Source organism: Elephas maximus, chromosome 25, assembly GCF_024166365.1.
Source record: "Elephas maximus indicus isolate mEleMax1 chromosome 25, mEleMax1 primary haplotype, whole genome shotgun sequence".
In the NCBI taxonomy this organism is placed as follows: Eukaryota; Metazoa; Chordata; class Mammalia; order Proboscidea; family Elephantidae; genus Elephas; species Elephas maximus.
The window spans coordinates 5060645-5087648 of record NC_064843.1 but is presented as its reverse complement, the minus strand read 5'-3'; the positions used below and the strand labels follow the sequence as shown (position 1 = coordinate 5087648).

At 46.8% G+C, this 27004-nt stretch overlaps 1 protein-coding gene across 6 annotated transcripts in view; it reads right to left on the bottom strand.

Moving 5' to 3' along the window:
- The window catches only part of DIDO1 (death inducer-obliterator 1), a 62688-nt gene that overhangs the window by 19384 nt on the left and 16300 nt on the right, over positions 1 to 27004 (bottom strand). For 4 of the 6 annotated variants that reach the window (XM_049868941.1, XM_049868940.1, XM_049868938.1 and 1 more), the window contains exons 2-7: positions 17579 to 17777; positions 16284 to 16395; positions 14488 to 15322; positions 13416 to 13737; positions 9926 to 10138; positions 8350 to 8563 (exon numbers count right to left, since the gene is read on the bottom strand). In XM_049868941.1, coding sequence (XP_049724898.1) covers positions 8350 to 8563; positions 9926 to 10138; positions 13416 to 13737; positions 14488 to 15322; positions 16284 to 16323 — 1624 coding nt within the window. In that variant the 5' untranslated portion in view covers positions 16324 to 16395; positions 17579 to 17777. Of the gene's footprint in view, positions 1 to 8349; positions 8564 to 9925; positions 10139 to 13415; positions 13738 to 14487; positions 15323 to 16283; positions 16396 to 17578; positions 17778 to 18721; positions 19047 to 27004 lie in introns of those variants that run through there. The other 2 variants (XM_049868939.1, XM_049868942.1) reach the window with 2 other exon arrangements.

The following is a 27004-nucleotide window of genomic DNA, read 5'->3' as shown; positions in this document are numbered from 1 at the left end:
GAGCTGCCCTGGCAGGTGATCAAATCATGCAAGGAACCTGAGAAGAGGCCTCCCTCCATGCATCCTCTCCCATCACTGCCCATGAAGCAGCAGGTCTCCGCAGACTCCGGCCATCTAACTGGGGAAGTCCTCCAGAGACCCCTGCCATTTTACCCAGGGATTAAACAGACACGCGGAAATCACTGCTCCTCCCACTGCTGCTGCTTTTGTTTCCAACAAACCAGGGGGAAGGCACGACACTCGGGGGACAGGAGGCCTTTATCTAGACAAAGCCTGGTCAGCCCACAAGTCCCCCCTGCCCCCATGTGCCCCAGATGGGGAACTATCCCCCTGCAGGCTGGCTCCTTCTCTGGCAGTGAAGGACATGGCTTTTGTCAAATTCACACTGATTGTCAGAGACTGGAGGCAAAAGCTCAGGCTTCGGGTTCTATCTTATAAAGTTCCTTAGTTTTACAAAACATGCAACAGTACGACGCAGACCCAAACTGAGGGCAATGGCAGAAACAAGTTTTCTCAGGCGTTGATTTTTTACTTTGCTGAGGCTCTCAGTCCTTAACAGAAATCATCTGAATGGGAATAATTCACTGAAGCAGAAACCCCCCAAGTGCCTGCCCCTTGCCTAAGGTGGCTACCCCGGCCTGGGGGCCAGTGCATTCAGGCTCCTCAGCGGCCCTGCCGTCACCTGTGACAAGGCTGTCCCACCCCTGCCTCCCTCCTGTAGGAGCACAAACCAGGGACATGTTAGAAATAAAGACAAATACCGATTTTTACTGTCTAGTACACTGTTTCTGCATTTCTCCACGTATTATTTCATCACACTGAGTACCTTAGGGGCTACCTACCATTCCTCAGCACCTGGAAATTGCTCTTTAATGAGCCACTCAGATCTTGGCAGCAAGGTCCACAGCACCTAACTTGAAGTGCTGTTTGTTGCCACTTGGGGTTAAACCACCAAGGATACTTTCCTGGGGGGGGGGAGGGTAGGGGGCTGGGGGAAGGGGCAGGTGTGGAGCTTAGGGCCCAGGAAGGATAAAGTGCTAGATGACAACACCCAGCACACTGACGTAGCGCACACGTGGAATGAAGCCCTGGTCTGCACAGATGATGCAGGGACTCGGGAGCCTGCCGGGAAGCCAGCTCAGCCACTGCCCTTTACAAACTTCGCTGAGTGTTTTAACAGGGTGCTTTTAACCAATCCTGAAAAGTCGGCCTAACGCATTTCCAGAGACAATAGAACACCTCCACTGTAACACAGGCATCTGTGTGATGTGACCTGAGAACAAGCTTCAGTGACTAACGTTTTAGGATACAAGTGTGTTTGCTTCAAAAGCGTCAAGACTTCAGGTCTCCAAATTGTAATCTTTCAACATGGAGGGAGGGGGCCCACCTTAGAGTAATAACATTGGTGAAGTTTCTCCAGGTTAATCCGCGTATCTACCCCCAAACTCGAGATTTTTCAGGACACTCCCAACACGTGATTAAAAGAACTGTTACCAAGAGTGGAAACAGCTAAAGAATGGAGCCTACTGCAGAGGGGGAGGGGCTTCACTGGTCCTCACCTGTGCCTCAGTCTATAAACTAGCATGGTTAGAAAATACACACGTTATTGGCAAAATGCTTGTAAAGCGGGGATTCTGATGGCAAGCGGGGTGTACTGTAATGAAGGGAAATGTTAAAAACTCGCAGTACGTCCCACCCTTGCCCTCCTGCACGTTGTGCCTGACGGGGTGAATTGCTGCTAGGATGACAAGTGAGAATGGTGGAACGTCAAAGAGCTGACAAGGTATAAACTGAGCTAAAATTCAATTTGCAAATTCACTTCTGTTACATTGTATATAAGTGTACAGAAGAGCAAGGAGTCACTCTGTAACCAATCAGAAAAAAAATCCGATCCTGGAAAAACAGAAGCACCAACCCACACCAAATGACAGGTTGGCTTGGCCTGCCCTCTGGCATGACAGACCCCATGCTGGTTACCATCTCTGGCCAGCCAGCAGTAGGACTGCACTGGCCACATTAGGCAACGCAGCACCTCGCCACAGAATCCCCCCCACCGTGTCTACCCGCCATCCTGGACAGAGATGACCGCGGGGTGTACACCAGGGCTGTCCCACCTTGTTCGTAAGGCCCCCTTGTGCTGCCACAGGGCATCCTTGGGAGAGATGTCACCTGAACCCCAGGCACAGGTGCTGACCCGAGGTAGCCAAGCTGAGCCTTAGGAGCTACAGGAGGAAACACTGCCCCATGGGCAGCTGTCCAAATTAGTTTCTGCCAAGTCTGGCCATTTGATTGTAATGGAGACAAGTTGCTCGGGGCTAAGCCTCCGACAGAGCAAGCTTATGCAGGCTGTTATGCAAACGGGCCAGCAGCAAGCTCCAATTGGCTCATTTCCAAATAAGTGTGAACCCAACTATCTGGTTACAGCTGAGCTACGCCGTGGCGCCGCAGCATCACTGGGTGGCGCCAGCGGGACTTTAGGGGAAAAGCGAGACCTGTGCTGGAGGAATCCCGGGAGGGGAGTCCTTTGGGTAAAAGCTGTGCCGCTGCCTGCCTGCCTGCTCCCAAATCAAAGTGTGACAATACAGGGCAAAGTCACAATCTGCTCCTGGACACCTAGATCTTGGTGACCCCTCTCTTGGCATGGGCAAACTGGTGCAAACCACTCAGGGCCACTGCAAATACCTTTTCCCTTTGGGTCCCTTGAGGCTATGCACATCTTAAAACCCACTGAGGAAGCTTTCAGTCAGTGATGCCTAGAAGGTTGGGTCCACTTCTTACGGAGTTTGCAACAACTCTCAAGAAAACTGAGAATTTTGAAAAATAGCAATGATTGACTGCAAAAGCCCAAACCAAGGAATAAGAAAGCTTCTGGACTGGGATCCTGGTGGTGCGTGGTTAAGAGCTTGGCTGCTAACCAAGACTGGCACTTCACACCCACCAGCCGCTCCTCGGAAACCCTATGGGGCAGTTCTGCTCTGACTATAGGGTCACTATGAGGCGGAACTGACTTGATGGCAATGGATTTGGCTTTAGTATGGGCTAATGAATCCAAGACTTCTCTTTTAAGGGTGTGCCAAACCGTTAGGGTTGAGGCAATCCACAAATGCGTCAGGCTGACTGCACAGCCTTCGGTACAGGTGTCTCCACGAGATGGCCCTTCTGCCTATGCTAACTTAATTGGCCACTCTGGCATCTCAGCCCCCAGTGTTTGGACTCCAGCATCAACTGCTGTTTCTGTAACGTGAACCTGCCAAGCAGGCCTGAGACCCGTGGAGGAACGGGGGCAGGGGCGGGGGGGGGGGGGGAGCGGGCACTTGTCTTTACTGTGACTCAGCTCTCAGTATGACACGTGTACAACCAAGTTTCCCACTCAATTTCGCTTCTTCGTGATCAAGGCCTTTTCCTAGTGTGAAAAGTCAAGAGAAAAAATGCTTTGCTCTTGCGCCTCTCAAAATATCTGAATACTTCCAAATGACTCTTTCAGAAGTATAATAAATCACGCACTTTCTTTAAATCAGAAACCATGGATTATCCTCAAATAACACTCTAGGTGGCACTGGTGCTCCTCAGTGCAGATGATTTCAGTGTTTTATAGAAGGCCACAGTCAAACTACCAGTAAATTTGTGATACATAATTTGGGATGTTAATTTTTTCCTTACCGATCCCTACTAACTGAGCTACTTACAACATAATGGTAAGATGCATGTTTAACTCTCCAAAAGAAACAGAAAACTTAACTGTGCACCTGGAGGCAGGCTACCCTTCCTGGGTTTAACAGTCTCACATACAGTGTTCTGAAATTAAACCTGATTCATGCTGGGCTGGCATTCATATCATGATCTATGAAGAACTGGTCAAATTATACTTCAGGACAAACCACAGGAGTGAAATTATCAGGCCGCGTGTGGGGACAGGTATTTCGCAACCCACGTCCACAGTCCATAAATGGAATCGCTCGTCTGGCCCAGAGGTGCAGTTGTCCCGCGTGGCTGCCAACCCCAAGGCTCAATTAGGGGGCTGCTGCTTTTTCAGCATCTTCCAAGCCAATGACAAGCACCCCCAATACTTTAACAAGGTCACATTTTAACCAATGTCCTGTCTGCACCTAAACTGTTCACTACTTAGCCCAGATAGGGGCATGCTAAACTAACAGTCTCTCTGCCTGCCCTCACACCCTCCCAGCCCCAATGGTCACACTCTGTAAAAGCCCCACACTGAGCTGCACACACGGGAGGGAGGGAGTAGGCAGCAATTACCTTCCTTTCTTCACGCTGAACTCCGCCAGGCTTGTGGCAAATGAAAGCTGCCCTACCTTCATTTAAATCAATGCAAGGGCAAAAATCCTTATCTGTTAGGTTTGTTTCTCTAATTCTCAGAACCTAAGAATATAACTGTGTGCGTTGACGTTACAGAAAAAGGAAAAAAAAAAATCAAGAATGTCAAGTATTTTGCAATATACAAGTCTCTCTGGGCCGTTTCTGGGCTGGGGGAACTAGCAGGATTCCTGGGGGTGGTCCTGGACATTATATAAACTGGTAAGCCACCAAACAGACCATCCTCAGCATTTGTCACTAAACATTAGCAGAGACCCCGACAGCCAAAAGGCTCTATGTCGCTCACCAGAGAGGTCAACTCAGTGGAACCAATCCTGCTGGAAATGTGGGGCCCTCTCCCACCCCACTTCTCCCCGCACCTGAAGCCCAAGAGGGGAGCGGTTCTGAGACAGCTGGAGGTCAGCCGAAGAGCCGTGCTCAGGATACTGCATCCTGCTCAGGAGCTCTATGTATGTAGATGGAACGCCTTACTGGGACCCGATTTTCTGGACAGTAGGCTTTTTTCTTTAAGCCCGTAACAGGTGAACACTTCAAAGCATCAAAAGAATGCCATTACTGACAATCAAGAAAAGTCTCAACTATTTGGATAACATTAAAAACAGCTGTCAGTCTAAACTCTTTTGGTATGGTTACTAAACATACACTAAGTTTTGGTCTTCCCTCTAGGAAGGGGAGGAGATTGGCTCAGATGTACAGAATCTGACACTCGATTTGCCCCAACCTCATTTTCACTGCCACGGGCAAATCTGGGAGAGAGATACCAGAGGCTCGTGCACTTTAAATGGCGACACTGTCTTCCAGGAGCCTAGTCCCCCAGGTCTTTTATTTCAGAGAATCTGTCCATCTTACAATTCCACGGGGAATGTGCGTGCAGAGACCATGCTCGGGCTGTTGGCCCTGACATCTGCCCCCTCCTCTATCCTGCTCCTTGTCACTCAGACCACATGGCTGGGGGGCAAGATGCACAGCCAGTGACCTGCTTGGTTCACAGGCTCTGCTGGGGCTTTTCATTTTAATGCCTAAAGCCTGGTGAGACGAGCTGCAGACATCTCACTTTCCAGCCAAAATCTGTCCACATCCCTAGTGTTCTAAATTATCACAGGAGCCGTGTAAGGAGCCCAAGTCCCAGGAAAAGGGCTGTGCCTGTGAACATGAACACCTGCATTCCATCTCAAATCCTAGTCAACCAGGGACCTGTTAGGAAAAATGGCGGCCTTGACAAGAATGGGAGGTGAACTCAGTGGAAATGAAGAAACAGGGAAGCAGAGAGATCCAAAACCACAAATCATCATATTGGGAGGATATAAAATGTTAATGGTCCCTATAACCTAAACTAACCGTACGGGACAGCCTCAAGCATTTTTTTTAGAAATGAGCTGAAGGAACAGTTTTGAGTATGTTTAATTACATCACCCTGGGGACGGCCTGATGAAACTTTAACAGACACTTGTCCTTAAAGGGGCAGCAGGACAAAGCTGCTGTCAGAGAAAGGTCTTCCCCATTATCAACGGGAGATCTCACCCACATCCGTCTGCTGAGAACGTGTACCTGTACCATCCACACCCAGGGTTGGCACTAACGACCTGGGAAGGAGAAAGGAAATCCAGGGCACTTCCACAGGCTGCAGCGTCTCGGCTCTCTGAACTGCTGGGCATTTTCAGGGTGCACAATGAGAGTGAACCAGCTCACAAGAAAGAAAACAGGCCTGAATGTAGCAGGCCAACGTGGCAAGCTGCCTCCTCACGGAGCTGCCCCAGCAGCTGCCTCCCACTGCTTCTCTCCCCAAAATCCCCTTTGCAGCCAGCCAGGGAGGCAGGCCCAGGCCCCTCATGGGGATGCAGGGTTCTGACGAGTTGTGTGCAGTCCCCTCTCACTGCACCTGCTGGGGCGCAGGGGACACCCCTGCTACCGCCAAGTGAAGAGATGGTTTAGGGAGAGTGGACACATGGGAACCGCTACTCACCAGCATTGAACTCAGATCACTCGCCAATGACCCTACTCTTCTCCCAGTCATCTTCCGGGAGATGACAGTTCTGGGACAACAAAGATTTATCAGCAGCAACTAGCTCAGAAGTACTTCCCTCACGCATGCGAGGAATTTCGGATAGTTCAGTTTTAATTTAGAGATGCGGATGGACATACTGGGAAGACTAATTACAGTCATTCATCTGTCCCCAATTTTCTGCCCCTGAACCTTCAGTGATGAGCGGGTGTGTGGTAAGTGTAGAAAGAGAGTGGAAAAGGTCAAAGAAAAAATCCAGGAGCAGAGAAATGGAGACTCCTCACTGACGACTCCACTCTTCCCCCCAGAAAACTGAGCCAGGAAGGAATGGGCATTGGAGGAGTGGGCCCTGCCATTCTGTCCCACACTCCCCCACATACATGGTCTTCTAAAATGCCATGCTCGGAGTCTCAGGGACAGCCCCTCCCTTCTGACTGACACAGACGGTGATGAGTTGAGAGTAGCCCCTAATTGTCTGTACTGTGGTGTGGTCCCCGGGTCCCATTCCTTTGTTCTGCAGGTGCCTATGACCAACTGAAAGCACCTGAGCACAGCAGTAACAAGGGCCCACCCATCCATGAATGGGCTGTGCTCACTTTGAAGCATGCTCGTTACTTCTCTAAAGTGCTGTATCGTAGAGGTGCTTTGTAATTCGATGGGAATTTGAGGCTTGTTTTGTTAGCATGAAATGCTGCTCAAACACACTACAGTGCATTAAGACTCATTATGATTTGGCAGTCGGTTAATTCCAGCATTTAATATTTCACACCTACAATCTGACACCCTGAACACATTTCGGCATTGCTCTGCAATTTACTTGACTCCACTTCTTAACTCATGGCATTGCTTACATTCTGAAAACCAGCATATAGGACAGTCATGCATACTTCTAACCATGCTAGATCTAGAACCTCCCATCACGAGCACCCTCCCTTAGATAACTGGTTAAAAGGCTGGCGGGAAATTGCAGCACTGTCCAGGGAGTTTAGGGCTACCTAACCCAGTGCTTTTAATTTAGGGCACAGAATGCATGATAGCAGCATAAATAAAAACGCAACTGAAAATGCTCTGTGTCATAGCACGCAATGTGCCCTACGGGTCTGTCTATGTTAGGTTTCCAAAAACGCAGCTTTGCAGCAAGAGGCTGAGAAAGAGAAGCACACACCGGTGATTCAAGCTGCATTATCTAAGCTGGGGGTTAAACGGTACCAAACACCTTAATTTAAAACTGGGGGGCAGGGTAAAGCACTGGGACAGTGCAAACATGCGAGAGAGGAGGTCAGGAAGCCAGTCACAGCTAAGGTGTCAAGCCTACGGTAACTTACCTTTAGCAAGGACAGAAAGCACATCACACTCGCTCACCATGGTGCATGTTAAACAGCATTAAACGGGCCTTCAAATCTCAGATGTGTGTTTGTGAAGGTGTGTAGTATGTGAACTGGACATGAAAAAAATTTCTGCCTGTCCACTCAAAAATAAATTTAACTCCTGAGAATCATGGGTAAACTGAAAGCCGGAGGCAGCACCCATCTGCAGAGCTCTCCACAGCACAGAGACTGATGATCACGTGCTGGACGGAGAGAAGGTGGGGACTGTGGCGCCGGAGGGCTGCACGGGCCGCCAGGGGACCGTGGCTGCTGTCCGGACAGTGAAGGCGTGTGGTGATACGTAGTGTATCTAGACATCATGTTTTGTTGATGACAACACAAATACTTACCAGAATCTGGTAATAAAAACAGAGAGATTACAGAGATCAAGTGCCAAAGTGAAAACACTGGCAGCGAGGTTTGTACAGCTTTTTGGGCAACAGTGGTGAGAAGTAAGGCAGCCTCAGATGCACACGACCCCCACAGGCCTCTCGGACGTGGGCATCTGCCTCAATCTTTGGAGGTGCAGCAAGTGTTTATGATCAGAATACAAACAGGGCTACAGCTCCTACGGTCAGACAGCCACGTGGACGGCTATCCAGAGAAGGGAAGGGCCTGTGAGGCTAACCCCTAGGAGATACATACATTTATACAACAGTGACGCCGAAATAGCAGCAGTCTTTTCTGGCTTTACTGCATTGTAATTGTGATCGCTTGCCCAGGACGGCGTGCTGCTTTCAGGGGTTGTTTCCTTAACGAGCGCTTCATTCCTAGAAGGCGCCACCACAGTCTTCTTCACAATGTTTTCTTTTCTGTCTGGAGCTGGTCTCTTGTGCATGGAAGAAATTTTAATGCCAGCCTGGATAATCAGTAAAATCGCAATCATTGGGTGGTCAAAAATTACACCTTCACTTCACAACAAAGGCAGGGACACTATCTACCCACCCCCCAGGCCATTTACAGGACCCCTCACCCACCCGGCTTTCCACACTGTGTTTTGCTCGGGGTTGACCACGTGTACACACTGAGCAGACCCCACACCCAGTATCTCGGTCAGGATTCAGCTCTTCCAGGGAGGGGAAGGCCCCTGACACACGGCACTCTGCTGCTGTCCAGGAATGAGGCTGCAGGGTGATAAACGGTCAGCCTCCTGAGCCCGACAAAGGAACATGGCCAAGTGGAAGTGGTGTGAGCACAAAGTCGTGCACAGAGCCTGAGCTATGCTGTTTTTGGGGCGGGGGGGAGAAGGGGGACGGTGGTAAAATTTGGAAAGAAGATCAGAGTACAAATGGTATGAAAATTGAGAAATGCAGGGACCATGGAAAGGGCTCTCAGCACCTTCCCTCTCTCTGCAGCAGCCCCTGCTGCTCTGGTCCTGGGATTCAAAATTACGAGCCTCAAAAGACTGAGCCGCGTAAGGGCTAATTGTTGTCAGGTACCATCGAGATGATTCCAACTCACAGCGACCCCATGTGACAGGAGAACCGCTCCACAGGGTTTCCTAGGCTGTAATTCTTTATGGAGCAGATCACCAGGCCTTTTTCCTGCTGAGGGGCTGGGTGGGTTCAAGTCACCAACCTTTTGGTGAGCAGCTGAGCATTTAACCACTGCACCACCAGGGGCTCCTTAGCATTTAAAAATAAAGGATGAGAGATTCCCGCACAGCATGAGGTATGCTTTGTTGTCAATATTTTAACAGGGGCTGGGACACGACCAACTCAACCCAAACTAAAACCCCAGGACTGGTCTTAAAGAATAAGTCCCTGGATTCTTCCCAAACCACGCGTGGCATAAAAATTACACAACTGTGACAGCTAGGTCTGAAACTGAAGCACAGTTCTGTGCCAGAACCTACTTGCCACCTGCCTGCCCCTCTACGTACACCTTCCAGACAAACCACAGGTGCTTGGCGGCTCTTCTTGGCAAGCCTGCCTGGCCTGCTCACAGCCTTAGGTTTTATACGCAGAGCCAGCGCCTGACTGTGCTTCTCTGCGTCTGTGACTTAATCCCTCGGCTAGAGGGTAGAGACAACATGAAAACAACGTTACGATATTTATATTCTGAAAAGAAAATGGGTGGAAAGCAAAAGTAATACGATGCTATCTGCATTACATTTATGCCTGCTGTTCCCTGCATACTACAAATAAATAAAACAAATCTAATAAAAATAAAACTCTCACACATGCTTTGTTTAAACTGTTCAAATGGCCGGTCAACTTACCTGAATGCTACATTTTTGAAGACTGAGCTTTTCTGGTTTCGTCTTGGGCTTTTCTTTCAGTTTTGGTTTTGGTTCTTTACCTGAACTTAGGGATTTCATAGTAGCTGCAGCGTGTTTAAGAATGCAGTCACTGCTGCAGTAAACAGAGTCAGGCTGCGCCACGTTAGAACACCCAGGGCCAATGCACCTGGAGGCACCGGGAGCCTCGATAACCTGCAGGACAAAACACATGACTTCAAACAAGGTACTTACCAAGCTTAGCAGTTCAAACACTTTGCAAGATCACTGCTCATAGCACTGAGGCCCCTCTGCCTTTAAATGTACTCAGAGACATTAACAGTATTTTTAATGCATGTAAAATTTTATCTTTGTTTAATCAAATGACATAGATCTATTTCCCACATGTACGACATGCACAAACTTAACTGTTCCTTATGCCACCCGTGCTGGGCAGAATTCTGAGAAGACCCCAATATTCCCAATCCTGGTGCCCACCCTGTACAACCCTGCCCTGAGTGTGAGCAGGGACTGGGAATACGATATGTTTTCACACCCATTATCCATTGCCCTTGAGTTGATTCTGGCTCATAGGGACCCTTCAAGGACAGAGAACTGCTCCACAGGGTTTCCAAGGAGCAGCTGATAGATTCAAACTGCCAACCTTTTGGTTAGCAGCTGAACTCTTAACCACTGAGCCACCAGGACTCCTCACACCGTTAGGGTCCCTCATATGTCAAACATGCAGGGATTTACAGACGTAATTAAGGTTCCACACGAGCCGAGTCTGTGCTCACAGAGGGGCCTGACTTAACCAAGTAAAGAGGGCCTGGGTCTTCAGAAGAAACAAGGTGCCCTTACTGCTTTGTCTTGAGCTGCCATGTTGTGAGACGGCCGCATGTCAAGGATCTGAGGACAAGGTTACCAAATAAAATACAGGGCACCCAATTAAAATTAATTTCAAATAAACAACAAATAATATTTTGGTGCAGAAACATGCCACAGAAATTGCACGGGGCGGGGGGGGGTCCTTATACCAAACAGCCCGAGAGTCCGAAGTGGCGCTTTCCCCAGCTAAGCCTCCGATGAGACTGCAGTCTCCTGAGACCCTGGGCAGAAGCGCCGGATGAGCCTCGGTCCTGACCCACAGGCTCTGTGAGGTGACAACGCACCTGCGTCACTGTGAGCCACTAGGCCTGTTATGCACTAGGTCTAAACATGGTTGCTTCTCTTACAGTTACTAACGTATGTTTTCGTGGTCAAGGTGAAAGACACACGAACGTCTTCCTCCAAACGTGCTAGAGCAAAACCTTATTTAAATATTTAGGATAACTGTTTTTCCTCCACAGAATCTAAGTTTCACTTACAATAAAGTTTAGCCTAAGTCTCTAACACGCAATGTCGTTTTCAGGTGCCGTCGGGTCGCTTCTGACTCACAGTGACCCTGTGTACAACAGAATGAAACACTAGCCGGTCTTGCACCATCCTCGCAATTGTTGTTATGCTTGAGCCCACTGTTGCAGGCGCTGTGTCAACCCATCTCCTTGAGGCTGTTCCTTTTTGCTGACCAGAGGGATGTCCTTCTCCAGTGACTGGTCCCTCCTAATAACATGTCCCAAGTTTGTAAGACGAAGTCACACCATTCTCTAAGGCTCTAAGGAGCGTTCTGGCTGCACTTCTTCCGAGGCAGATTTGTTCACTCTTCCGTAGTCCATGGTATATTCAATATTCTTCACCAACACCATAATTTAAGGGTGTCAATTCTCCTTGGGTCTTCCTTACTCGCTGTCCAGCTTTCACATGCATATGGGGCGAATGAAAACACCATGGCTTGGATCAGGCGCACCTTAGTCCTCGAGGTGACATCTTTCCTTTTTAACACCTTAAAGAGGTCTTTTGCAGCAGATTTGTCCAATGCAGTGTGTCATTTGATTTCCTGACTGCTGTTTCCACGGGTGTTGATTGTGGATCCAAGCAAAACAAAATCCTTGACAAACAACTTCGATCTTTTCTCCGTTTATCACGATGTTGCTTATTGGTCCAGTTTTGAGGATTTTTGTTTTATGTTGAGGTGTAATCCATACTGAAGGCTATCATCTTTGATCTTCATTAGTAAGTGCTTCAAGTCCTCTTCACTTTCAGCAAGCAAGGTTGTGTCATCTGCATAACACAGGTTGTTAATGAGTCTTCCTCCAATCCTAATGCCCCATTCTTCTTCATATAGTCCAGCTTCTCAGATTATTTGTTCAGCATACAGATTGAATAGGTATGGTGAAAGAATACAACCCTGACGCACATCTTCCCTGATTTTAAACCATACGTTATCCTCTTGTTTTATCCAAATGACTGCCTGCTGGTCTATGCACAGGTTCCTCATGAGCACAATGAAGTGTTGTAGAACTCCCATTCTCAGCACATAAAATCAAGAGAACTTCTCCTATCCAGTTTACATCTCCATTACTTCATCTTCTGGTGACTGCATGGCACACCTCCAGGTAACACCTCCTCAGCAAACACATTAAACAGCCCTGTCCTTGCAGCTCTCAACATGCTCTGTGTGAACCCAGAGTGTGTGGCCAGGATGCTTCTAGGGAGCAATCCCCAAGCCTTCTGCACTCCCAGCAGCTGCCAGGGGACAGGCCACGGGGTGAGTGGGGCAGGCCAACTCCCTCAACCCAGCAGGCAGGACGAAGGGCAGGCCTCCGGTCCGTGGCTGGCCAGGGGTCCAGGACGGCCTATAGAGAAAACACGCTGAGTTATGTCCCCTCCTGTGGGACACAGGAGAATTTTGAGTGGAGACAGCTCTCTGCAGCAAAAGGAAAAGGTACGTGGAAAACACAGCAAAGGATTCTGGCCATGGGACGCATAAAGACTTGTTATGAGAAAGGCATACACCAAAGCCAGGGAAGCAGAAAGACACTGAACACGAGCATCCGTGAATGCAAGAGCACCGCGGGATCAAGGCAGCAGGAGCCAGCCGGAGTGGCACTTCCTCGCTGAGTTGATTCACCCTCCACATACATCCACGCGGGAGCTACTCCCAGCCCCTCAGGCCTCCTCAAAGGGAGACACGAGTTGTCTCAAGATGCTATTAAGTGGCCCAGAGACAGACAATTACTTTAATCATTAAAAAGAAATTTTGCTAAAATGAAAATACATAACTACATCAAGCTCAAGATTTCATTAATCTGAATGATTGAAGAGAGACTAATATTGAAAAGTAGCAAATGTTTAAAAAGCAAGTCCACTTAAAAACGCAAGATAAGTAACAGTACGGGAGGAGGCAGTGGCAAGCCTGTCACTGACAGTTTCGGCAAGCAATGTGATGTGGAGGCTGCTTGGAAGCCACGGAGTGGAGGCCATGCCTGAGCTCCTGCATGGCAGTGTTGTGAAAACACAGCTTATTCCAGACCAAAGACACCTTCTGGGTCTGCAAGTCTGAAAACCGTAAGGTCAACCCCTTAACGTTTACCTCTGTGGAGAAAATACTCACAGGTTGAAATATCTTGAGCTTTTTCTTGCCGCTTGGATTTGCAGCTTTCTCAATTCTACCCTTTATTCCTTGGTCTTCACTAGATTTTTGTTCTACTATTCCTATGCTCGTAAACTCTGTGCCATCGGCGTCTCCATGTCTAAATTTAGTTTCCTGCTGATCTGTGGTTTCTGAATTAGCCTCGTCCTGCACTTGCAGAATGGTGCAATTTGGGCAGATATAATCTTCCCCATTCCTTTCCAGAAGCCTCCCTCGAGCCTCAGAGATGCCCACACAGTCGCCGTGAAACCACTCTTCACACCGATCACAGCAGATCATAAACCTGAAATTAGACAGCAGCCAAAGTAAGAGTGGGAAACAAGCACCAAACAGCAAACAATCTCAGAAATATGCCTAAGTCATACCGGTTTTAATTTTCTATTATATATATTTTAAAAAATACAGAAAAAAAGAGAACAGTAAAAAGAACACCCATACACCCTTCTCCCTTTGACTGCAGCATCTGAAGAGTAGACCATAGGTTTCAAGGCCCCCATCTCTACAACATAGCAGTACCACCGAATAAACCAGACAGCGATTCTCTAACACCTCTTGGCACCCAATCGTGGTCAAAGACCCTGAGTCGTCCCACGTGTCCAAACTGGGCCCGGCCGAGGCCTGCACACAGCACCCTGCTGGGTCTCGCATGCGTTACTCTAGAAGAATCTAGACCAGCGTGCCCAGTAGAGACCTGTGGGGTGGTGAGAATGTTCTAGTCTGCACTGCCTGGTAGAGCGGCCACTGGCCACGTGGGAGCTTGCACTTCATTCAGGCCCACCTCTGTGGCTGCGAGGAGCCACGTGTGCCCAGTGTTGACTGTAGTGGGCAGCGCAGCTCTCAGTATTCCCTGTCCACGCCTTCCGTTTCTTTCTGGAGACTGAGTCATCTTTTTCAACTGAACAAACTGTTCACCCAGCCCAGCCTTTGAACTCTTTAATAAAATCAAATGAATGCAAAATTCTCTCTTGCTCTTCTCATCACCTGGCTTTCTATGAAAGCCAGGCAGCCCGCACCCTCCTCTCCCGGGACCCACCTGTTGTTATGAGGCTGTCGGCACAGGCAGTATAGGGCGTTGGGGTCATAAACCTCACACTCGGGTTTGTGCTTGACCAACTCTCCGGGCTCTTCCTCTTTAAGTCCCTGAGCCACTCTCCCTTCCGGCTTACTCTCCTTGTCATCTCCTGCCACGTGGGACACAGTCACCTGGCCAGCCTCAGGCCCACTAGGCAGTGCACTCTCCACAGCGCTGCCTGCCTCGACACCCACAGTCTCGGCTGGGTCCTCCTGGCGCCGCTTCTTCCTCAGGCGATTCTGTACGCCTTTCAGGGGCCTGCCGGTCGGCTCTTGTTCTCGCTTTCTTCGAAGGCGATTCTGAAGTTCTTTCAAAGTCAGCCCATCACTGTCGCTATCGGAGGTGTCGTCATCCTCGTCACCTCCCTTTGCCTTTTCAGAAGAGGTTGGTCGTTCCTTAACACCTGTGGCGCCAGACTTTGGGCCACCTTTGATTTCAGGGGTGCTTTCTACACTGCCTTCAGAGGCAGTTTCGACATCGGTGACTGGACAAGACGTTGGCTCGCTTGAGTCTTCCAGGGAGACAGGAGCGCTCTTTCTTCCTCTGCGTCTGACGGTCGTAAGGAACTCCTCTACTCTCTCAGTGCGCTTTGGCTGCCTCCCACTGCGTCGCAAGGAAAGGCTCTGCTGCGGCGGCTGTGGTGCCTGCTCCAAAGAGTCCGCTTCAGCATCTCCTGAGCCCTCACGCTTGGCTATCGTGGTTCTCCGGAAGCCCCAGGTTTTCCTGAACTCTTTACTTGTGGGTTTGATGGCCTTGGGTGTTTCATCACTTGTTGGGTCTCCTTTATCATCCATGCCTGATGATAAAACCAATGTAATGAGTTCACATTTCTTGGTGACTGACCAATAAAACCACTGAGCTAAAAGACGACCACCTTTAGTCCTCCAAAGGAGGAGCACCGGCCACATTGTCTAAGTCTATGAACTCCGATGAGACACAAAAGCATTCTATTAAAAGAGTGAGCTTCACTTTACAGCAAGTCACTGTGGCCAGTGTTTCTCTACGTGTGGTACGTGAGATGAGTTGAGTGACTTATGAAGAAAATTTTAATAGTTCCATATTTAATGTTTATTAGAAAAAATGCAGCTAGCAGATTAGATCTACCCTGTCACCATTTCACTGCTGAGGACAAGGCTTCACAGGCCATGGAGGGGGAGGGGGCAAGGACATGACTCAAACCACCAAGGTCAACAGGCTGCTGGCTGCTGTTCTCCAGCACTCCTGTGTAGAGAGATGGGGTCCACCTCCCTCCCTGGGGACCAGCTGTGCCAGCTCTGGGTCAAGCCTTTAGGAGGACTGTCACGTCCACCCTGGGCTCTTGAGGTCCTACTGCTCCACTGGAGAGGCACGTGGAGACAGAGTGCCCACCAGAGTCCAGCCTAATACCAACCCCACCCAGCGCCAGACACAGGAGTAACGCTGTCTCAGACCCGTCACACCGGCTCTGCTGCCAGCTGAGTGCCAGCGAGGCTAGTTGACACCGAAGTAGAGACAAGAACTGCCCAGCTGAGTCCTGCCAGGTCCTTAACCTACAGTCAGTGAGATATAAGATGGTTGCTTTTTAAGTTGCTGGGCTTTGGGGTAATTGAGTAGCAACAGCTCACTGGAACGCTTAGAAAATACTGACTGAGGCAATTACTTGTAAAAAGTACTTCTACCTTTCTTCTGCACTTTCTAACAGATTATTGAAGGATCCGGCTTGTAAAACCTTTATGCTCTTGTTTAAAATGACGAGACCTGAAAAGGGCAGTATATACCTGAGGATTCCTTTCCGGGCTGTCCAGGCTTCAACCGCATTTAAACGCTAATGACACTTCAGATTTTATGCCATGTTCCATCCTAAGGGAATGACTGGCATAAACTGAAAACCTTAAAAACATAAAATGTAAAAATTTAAGTTTGCTTGCAACCTAAGTTTTTGTGTGTTTTTGTTGTTGTTTTTGCTTTCATTTTCCTACCCAGCTGTCAGTGCTGTAGATAGTGACCTCCACTGTCCTGTAAACTTGTCCCACACTCCCAGGCCACTCAGAAGCTCAAGGGAGGGGATGTGACAACCTCAGGGGACCCACATGTAAAAGAACACAGCTGAACTAAATCCGGATGGTTGATTCAGAGGGAATGCTCCTGAAGGTGCCTGGAGCAGAGGCGAGAGAGAGCACCCAGGAGCACGTGACCACAGCGAGCAGCACTAACTGCCCTAAAAGGTGGGCTCCTGCAGGTGATCCTGAGCAAGTCACACCACACTGCTCTCAAAGGCAGCTCATCCCTAATGGTGTGGGCTTTAAATGTGATAAATGACACAAAACCCCTCTGGAAAACGGACATGCTTCTTACAAAGGTACAGGCTACACTGTTCATTCTCTAGAAATTCTACCCTTGGGAACAACAGTGTTTCTACTTGTGCAAACCAACCTGCAGCAAATCTGACTGCCGTCTCAGAGAAGCGGCCAATGCTGGTTTTCACGTTACAGTCTCAGTTTCTACTGAAGATGCAGTTTGAGGGGCCGCAGCACCAGCCTCCCCAACAAGCGTATGGGATGCGTTCCTGCACCCCAGAGGGCCCTTATGAGACCCGTGAAGCTCAAGCAGGCCCGGAAAACCCATCCCATCTAGTAGGGTGGCCTCCAGCAGGAAGAACTCCTCTACAAGTACAGTTTTCGCCAGAGAGAGAACATGCGAGGCCAACATACACGCATTAGTCAAGTAACCAATGCACAATAAAGGAACACTCCCGACAAATTCTCAACCGATCAAACCTTCCAAGGACGCTAGGGTAAAGGTAGAACAAACACAAATACTACATCACATTAGTTTCTTCACAAATAAAACCACTTTAAAAAAAAAAAACCAAACCCAGTGCCGTCGAGCCAATTCCGACTCACAGCGACCCTGTAAGACAGAGTAGAACTGCCGCAGAGAGCTTCCAAGGAGGGCCTGGTGGATTCCAACTGCAGACCCTTTGGTTAGCAGCCCTTGCAAAAAAACCCACTTTAGAAACAGGAAATATTATGAAGTTAAATTTTGCTCTTGTTCAACACTACTAACACTTTACCTGCCCCCAACGCTGAAAGCGTGGACACTCTTTCCTGAAGTTCGAGATACAATGGAAAATCTGGCCGATGAAATCACTTGGTCCAAGTCATCAACAGCTGGTCTCAAAAAAGGCTGTCGTCAGTCACTGTTCACAAAAAACAGGATCTGTGGTCTCAACAACTCAAATTATCTACCAACTGCTCCTGTGCAGTGAGCTCCTAGGAAAAGAAAGAAAACATTACAGATCTAAGTTAATTATAACTAAAATCACATAATCCCCCCACCCTGCCCAAGAGAAAGGGGCACCAAACTTTCCATTTAACATATTATTTGAATATATACTGCGTGTCCTACAAAGACAGAGAGTCAAAAAACAAGTGCAATATACACCTCCTTCTTTAAAGACAAGGAACGGAAGACAGCATTAATACACCCTAAACGGAGAAGGCTGGTCTTGGTGGCGCCCTGGCGGAAGGCATGCCACCAGTGGAGAGGAGAGTTCTAGAAATCTGTAATCAGGTATCAGCCTCTTTCCAATTACCATCCTACTTCTGAGACAGACACAGCTCAACAAGACCCTCCACAGAACAGAGAAACATGAACAAAAAGTGAAAAAGCTGAACAACAGAACAGTACATATTGTCTATGAACGGACTCAGATGGCTACCACAAGTAGGCAGAAACAGTATTGACACAGAGAGCAATATTAACACAGAAGAGAAAAACAGAAAACGGTCGTTAGAATTCCTGGCGTTTTCTTTCAAATATTCTTAATACTGTAGCCATGTTAACAACTTAAATTAAGATAAATTTTAGAAGACTAACCATCCATGCGGCTTCTTTTCATCGGTGTGATTTAAAACCCGTTTCTCCTTCCACGCCCTCTCTTAAACAACCATACCTACTTTAAACACTTGCTAAAGATGCCTTGGTTTCCGTTTTGACTCACAGCGACCCTACAGAACACAGCAGAACTGCTCCATAGGGTTTCTAAGGAGCGCCTGGTAGATTTAAACCTCCAACCTTTTGGTTAGCTGCCGAACTCTCAACCACTACTACGCCACCAGGGTTTCCAGACTGTTCCTGGAGGTTTATCTTTTTTAACACAAGTACCATTCTTCCCCAGAGCCCCACACTCCTGGAACTGAAACCCACATCTTACCTCTCCCTCAGTCTCACTCCAACTGCCTTCCCTGTAACTGTGGTTGCCCTGGTGACTTCAGAACAAAGGAGTGCAAACACTCCGCCTGGTCTCCTTTTAAAGAGACAACAAACACAGCATTTAACAGTGTCTTCTACTTGTTCCAGGGTCCCCTGGTTAGCCAAGTGACACTACCATGATCACAATTTCTTTAGCGTGTTAAACCCAGCCCCAAAATGATGATGCTTCAAGAGTTCAGAAACTTTACTTTCCAGAAGAAACTGGAGATAAATTTTACCTTTGTATTTCACAACACTAAGTACTTACAGAAAAAAAAGAGGCAAAGAAATTAAGATGTTCTCGGGGGAAAAAAAAAAAAACCTCAATTTCAAAGTTAATCTGAAAAATAAACTTGTTTCTAGGTTTGACTGGCATTCTGAATAATTAATGAGAAGGAAACGTAGTTATTTCTACTAAGTGGGATGACATAAAGTACATATTCAGAACAAGTCAGATAATTTTAAATAATTTGGTTCATCTATCTCGACTTTTTAGAGCCCTGGTGGTGCACTGGTTAAGAGCTCACCCGCTAACCAAAAGGTCAGCAGTTCAAATCCACCAGCTGCTCCTTGGAGACTCTACGGGGCAGCTCCACTCTGTCCTATAGGGGTCGCTATGAGTTAGAATCCCCTTGACAGCAACAGGTTTTTTTTTTTTTTAAATCTGAACTTTAGATTTGCAATATTGGTTTCTCTCCACAATTTCTTCAACACAAATTCTAAAAATTCCGGACAACGTGTGAAAATAAAAACATACACGTCAAAGCAAAAATAAAAAAAAAAAGTGTTGCGATCCTAGCACGACTTAAAATTTGTGTGTAACTCTACAAACTACAGCAAACAAATTGCAACTGCATCGTGTTAACAACAAGCTTCCCCAGAAGGGACAGGGAAGGCGGCATCTCCAACACCAGGAAAGGGAAACTGTAGGTTAACCCTGTACTGAAAAACTTCAACATTTCTACACTGCAAGTGCGAGGCGGGGGTAATGCTATGAAATCTCAGCCTCACAAAACTCCTAGTGGCCAATGCTTCTCAATACTCTGTTAACGTGGGGTCCAGATGGTAACGAATGGTGAAAAGTGACCTTCAGACCTTGAACTGGTGGCTCTCAAACTTTTTGGTCTCAGGGTCCCTTAACACAGTTAAAAATTGAGTGCCCTCAAAAGTTTATGTGATATTGATTAATTGGTGTTTCCAAAATTAAAAATATTTGTTAAAAAAAAAATCCATTACACATTAACACTTTTTAAAATGAAAAGTAAATATTTTCCACAACAACACAGTGGTAAGAGTAACATTGTCTTATATTTTTGTTTAAAAATATATATATTTAAACATATATACATTTACTACACTAAAAAACTAGAAACATTTTTCTCTAGCTTAATAGATGACAGGAGAACTTCCATACCCGCTTCTGCATTCAATCTGTTGCCATAAACTGTTTGGGTTGAAATCTATAAAAACCTGGCCTCACACAGATCTATCATTAGAAGAGGGAGGGGCGTTGTAGGTGTTTTCAGATAACTGTGGATGTTCTTCTTTGGTAGTACGCCAAAACTCCACAAGTGATGGTTTGTGGAATCTGGAGCCGCAACAACGAACTTCCCATGCTTGTTGCATTCAAGTGCACTGTGTGTGGGCCATTTGGAAAACACTGGTTCACTGAGTTATGCAGCGGTTCCAGATGCTGACACGTTTTATTAGACAATATCAATTAGGTTTGTTAGTATCAGCAATGCTCTCATCAGAAGTCTAAGTATTGAGAAGCTGTCAAGCTCATGATGGCAGACAAAAGTTTTCCAAAATTCTAAATTTTGCTTGAAAGTCTGAGTTTTTATCACGAGCAATAAATACCGTCAGCTGCTTTCCTTGACTCACGCATTGCTCGTTCTCCAGAAACAACTGCCAGACACCCAGGTCTGAGTCAGGTGGTGTGCCTCTCAGCAAGAACGGTGAGCTGGGAAGAGTGGTTGGCATAGCATACAGCTCAGACCACCATTCCAGGAGACAACACCCCATTTACAGGTATTGCCATGCCATCACACAGAACGTAAAAAGAGGAGTACTGAAGGTTCAGACTTAATAAAATTAATAATTCTGACTGCTCCATCAACGACATTCTGGAGGGAAACTAAGTTTTAAAACAATGAGCATGCGTGGTGAACAGCAGACAGCAGGGTGGCCTTACCGCCGGAGGGGCTTTTGCACCGCGGGTCCAAAGTCAGCGCAGGAGCCAGGCTGATGGTGTCTAACGCTGGGAACACAGCCGGGCTGGAAGGGGCCCCCTGTCTGTATTAGTTTAGCAGCACGTCGGCTAAGTGCAATTCCAGCACACCCATCTGGGCTTTGGGCACAAGCTGTTCTAAAGTAGCCTATCAACTTTCCCTCCAGATTCCCCAACTTATCAAAATGCTAAGCTTCCTGAACAGAATTTCTTAAAAAACAAACCAAAAAACCGTCTCCCAAAATGTATCAGTTTTACATGTTATTAAATAAAACTTTACAAGTCCACAAACATTAGTTATACATGATTTTACAACCACTGTAAAACTGAAGACTCAGCTTTTACTATTAAAATATGCTTAAAGTGAACAGTAGAAGCATACCCTAAAATTTTTAGTTCACAGACTTCAGAGAGTAGTTTCTTAGTAATTAGTTCTAAGACACTTAAAGATAATGATCTACAACCACAATAAAGTTCCTATTCTCAAGCAGGCAACCCCTGGAAAAAAGCTAGGGCTTCCTACCAAAAGATAACAGGTAAGTGCTTATTTTGCCCCACCTGGTGGCAAAACAGTGTATTTCTTCACACCTTAATTATTTTCCCCTGAAACAGTATTCAAAAGCAGCAGTAGGGGAAAAGAAAAAAATAGTTCTTGGCCTCAAATTTTCATCTCAAAACAATTCTAACCTGCCAGTCAGAAATTATATTTGATGCTAAAACAAAACCTCATTATTCTGGACTCAGAATTTTTGTTAGTTCTTACAGGCTAGGCCAAAATTTAAACTTATTTTTGGAGTCCCTGGATTGTGCAAACAGTTACGCGCTCAGCTGCTAACCAAAAGGTTGAAGATTCAAGTCCACCCAGAGGCGCCCTTGGGAAAAAGGCCTGGCGATCTACTTCCATAAATATCAGCCACTGAAAGCCCTATGGAGAACACATGGGGTCACCAAGAGTCCAAATTGACACCATGGCAACTTTTTTTTTTTTTTTTAATATTTTTTAAAAGTCCTTCTCTATCAGAAACTAATCCTTTGTTGTAGGTGAGGGAAGGCTGAGAATACGATGGCTAAAAGTTAAACTACTAAAAAAGAAAGAAAACTTTCAAAAAAAAGATTTTAGGGTCATTAGGGGGAACACATCTAGGCTTCTCGGACAGCTCGACTTATCCCAGAAGTCGCAGTGTTGGAGTTCCATCGGCAGGCAACACCCATGCTCCCCCATGCTCACTCAGTCTCAAATCTGCACCAAAGCGTGCCACGCTTGTACGCAGAGCAGGGAACAGCGGCGGGCGCACTGAGTAAGCGAGGGGAGTCAGCTTCCACTGATTTTAATTTCTACAGAATGACGGAGCGCGTGAATTACATTTACACTTAAATCCTTCGGAAGATCACAACTAATCCAAAGTTTTTTATCTTACCAAACTAAACCAAACCAAACCCATTGCTGTCAAGTCGATTCCGACTTATAGCGACCCTATAGGACAGAGTAGAAGTGCCCCACAGAGTTTCCAAGGAGCGCCTGGTGGATTCAAACTGCTGACCTTTAGCTTAGCAGCTATAGCACTTGACCACTACACCACCAGTGTTTCCAAACTGTCACTAACAAAATGATGGAGCCAGGGTGCCTACAACACAATAATTAAGTCCTTGAGAGATAAATACAGAGAAAAATCCAGAAACAATTCTACTGAACCAAAAATTTTGTAGGTATTTTTGCTTTCCAAACTAATGGAAACAAAACGTGTAACTTGTAGCTTGGAACGCAGACCAGCTCTGTGCACACGCTGTGCTTCGCACACCCCCGCAACCCTCTCGAGCATGTAAAGGGTCCTGCCGGTTCTCTCTACCCAGTTTCTGATGCAAAGCACAGAACTGGGACCATGGTGGGCAACTCATGGGAATTTCAACTCTCCAAACAAGCATCAGGAACCAGAGCAGCCTCACAGTAAATACACTTATCAAGGTCAAGTAAGAGGGGAAAAATTAGGTTTTCACTGTTCTATGCTAAAGTTCTTCAAATTCTACCTTTGACAGGTTTCCTCTCCCCTCTCAGTGAGTAAGAAAATCTGGCTTCACACACTGTCCAAATCCCATGCTCCGGGGGCTGTGCTGCTCCTGGTGAAGGGCCTTGCTTAGGTCTTAGGATGATTTCAACTGTACAGCTCCTTGTCCTCATCAGGACACGTGCCACGTGTGACAGGACTGGCTGCTAATCCCCAAGGACAACAGTGGGGATGACTTCCCGGACTGGGAGAAGGGGTGGGGTGCTCAGAGGGCCCTGGGTGCACTGCAGGTCATTGCACAGGACAGACACTTACTTGCACTGAAAGTAATAGGCCATTCCTACAGCACACCTGGGCTGCGTCCCCTCGGAGCCACTAAGTCTTTAACTCTTAATTCATAGCCCTGATGTTCCATAAGTCCCCTCCCCAGCTGGCACCCCACTGCTTTTATGGCCACTTTTGTCTGGCTCCAGGTCTATCTTTTTGGGTTACTGGTTGGCTAAGAGCACCAACAGCATGGTACCACGCCCTGCACCCACACTGGTCCCTGTGCTTACATTCTGCCTCTGTTCACACTGGTTATCCTTTTGGCTATTTCTCATAAGGGTACTGGTTTTAGAACTTCCTAATTCCAAACCGCAAATACAGGCTATTCTCACTACCTCTTCATTACTGCAGCAGCGTGGTTGTTAGGGAGCCAGTGAGAGGCTGTGCTATCTTACGATAAATGCAAACTGCCATTTGGCGCACACAAGTACTGTGCCTCTCCTGTTCAACACCTCACTCAGAAGTCCTAACTCTGTAACACTCCCACCCAGCAGGCACCCTGCTCACACTCTGGGCCTCTGGTTTTATGTGGAGCCGATGCAGCATCACCGAGCTGCGTAACCCAACGCCACCCTCACCTGTGACAGCACACTGGACTTACTCCACACTTTCCCCAAAAAGCAAGGACATCACTGAGCCAACGAAAAATAGCTCAAGGGCGCTGCCAGGTGTTAAGTTTAGCATCAACTCATTTTTTAAACTCTTCATTTCTCACCAATAAGGGAATTTCTAATTGCCATTCAGAGCAGCGGCTCTCAAAGTGTGTATGGTCCAGGGGCCCTTTCAGAAGGTCTGCAAGGCCAAAACCTCTTGCACAACACCACTAAGTCACTTGCTTTTTTCTCACTCGCTTTCTCAGGAGTATACAGTTCTCCATAAACTAAGGGATGTGTGATACTGCAAAAGACCGAGTGCAGACGCAGATGTTAGAATCCAGCTGCGGTCTGTTAGGCCAGACATTAACAAGCTTTGTAAATATGTAAAACAATGCCACCGTTCTTACTAAATTGTTTTTGTCTTGGAAAATATACTTCATTTTCATTAAACGTTATTTACGTCAACATGCAAGGATTTATCATCATTTTAAGATGAATAACAATTTTAAAAGTTAATTATGGTAAACAGATAAAACCTGCATAAAGGAAAGCTCCTCAGGGTCCTTAATTTTTAGGACTGTAAAGAGGGCTTGAGTTCAAAAGATTTGCAATCAGGTGACATAAAGCCCAGGTTTACACCCCAAGCGACCTGAGAAGGCTGGTACTCCACATGCCAAAAGAAATCTTGGAGGCCTTTTCACATTCAGAGAGGACTGTGAAGACAGGAGTAAGAACTGTTTTAGTGTTTGGTTTTTCTGACTTTTCTTATTCACAGTTTTGTGATTACGTTTTAAGTGAGACGGTGCCGATTTTCCAATTATGAAAATGTAGCATTCGGAGCAAGACTGTCAGTAAGTTCAGTGAGTAAGTTCAGTGAAAGAGAACGTGGTTGAAAATGAAAGGAGAAAAGAAAGGCCTTCTCTCAAAACACTTGCTTCCAGAGGGGAGCTGTCCCTCACAAAGGCAGCGGGATATGCCACAGCCTGAGGGGCAAAAGCGCTTAGTCCAATTACTGTTGAAAAGCACCAGGACTCTGGAAACTCATTAACTCTATATTTCAACTAGATTCTTCCTTTCCTTCCCTGGGACACCAGTTTTGTTTGTTTCTGGTGATGGTGGAGGAGGTTCAAGCTTAAGAAAAAGAGTTATGGAATTAAATAGCAGGCTTTTCTGTATCCACTTGCATGGATTCACGTATGTCTGAATTTGAAAGTCAAGTAACGTGTATGATGTAACTTCACAGTACTCATGTTGTTACTGCATGGGTGGGCAGAAGTGAAAAGAAAGGATATCTTACTGCCAACAATACTCTATTGAATGTAAAAACACTGTTTAAATTACAATCCATCAAACCCGAGTGCGAGTGCCTAGCTTCCACAGAGCCCAGTGCATCTCCAGGGGGCACTGCTCCTCTCTGGGCAGGTTCTGCTTCCCTGGTCCTGACCTCTTCAGCCAGTGGCACCCAGCCCCACGACTGCGGCAAGACTACCTCAGACATTTCCAAGTGGGGAACGTACCCAGTTAAGTAAATCTGGAAGTGGGAGCCCTCAAGGAGAAGCCCAGGTTAAGAGCAGAGTATTAACCTCAGGATGTCCCTGGGCTTAAAGCCCAGTCGCGCATGTAACGGCTAGGTATACTGGCAAAGTGTGCTTCCCTCTGGACCCTACTTTCCCACCTGTAAAATGGAGTAACACTGACCTCACAAGGCTTCTTAAGAGTATTTCTGAAATTACATAGTGTCAAGAGTCAAGTTAGCACGTTTCTGCACACAGCAAGCATGCAACAAACGGCCACCATCACCTATGAAAATGTCAACGCTGTGCTGTGAGGGTTTGGGCAAAGGTGAGTCCATTCACTTGACAAATATTTACCGAGAGCCCATTACAAGCCCAGCACAGGGAACAGAGCAGGAGACAGCCCTTTTCCCAGGAGAGGGAGAGTGTGCTTCACTTTGACCTAGCAGAAATAACTGGTACATATGGATGTGTTTATAGGGGTGCTCACAGCCACACTCTGAACAACAGTGACAAACATGCCCATCATCAAGAGACTAGTTTGAAAAAGCAAGAAACGGCTATGCAACAGAATCCTTTAAGATCACAATTAAAAAGGTGAGGTCCGTTCAGGGACTCGGAAAGGGCAGTTTACAAACCAGCTGTGCACAGTGGTGCCTTCTCTAAACACACCCACATAGCCATGTTCACGGCTACGTGAACAGCTATCACAGGGACTTCTGGATGGTGGTACTCTGGTCTGTTTTACTTCAGTCTTTATACTTTTCCACAATGTCTTAATTTTCAATATATGTATTATCTTTGTAACCAAAAATACAGTAAAATCTGCCATTTTAGAAACAAATTTTCCTCTATCTTTTCATAAAGGCAGATTAGATGCCTGTATGAGCATATGAAAAACAAAACCAAAGCAAACAAACCTGACACTAAGAGAAACATCTGCTTTACAAATTACACGACAGTTACCACTTTAAAGGTGTTACAGTTGTGGCTCCAAGAATTCTCATTAACATATGTGCGATTACATATCCAACTTCTTGTGACAACCTACTCGCAATATTACTACTCAAAATTAAAATGAGGCTTATGTAAAACAGGGGATCCTAGACGTAGGGGTCTGCATTCAGATGACTAGGTGGGTAAAACCCAGGCTTTGGTTCTGACCTCCTTTCCTCAATGGGTATGTTTCCACTAACCGTTAATCACTGAACCTCTGCAACGGAATGAACACACATCATTTGATACTAACCACAAAAAAAAAAAGCTAATGTTAAATATCCACTGTTTAAACAAAAGGAAATGGAAAATAGAGACTCCATCTAGGGAAAACTTGCTCAGTGGGATTCCTGCGTCCGCCAGGCGCATTAGATCGGGGCCACACATGCAGGGGCCCAACGGCAATCGTGAGCTGGCCTGTAAATACTTTCAATCTTTGCTCCTCTATGAGCCCAAAGAAGTCACTTGGTATCATCAGTGCTAACCACAGTTTAAAACAATCAGGACCTTGAACAGATGACAAATACCTACAGAGAACTACTCCCTTGTGCTGGACAGGAATCGACTGTGAGTTAGGTG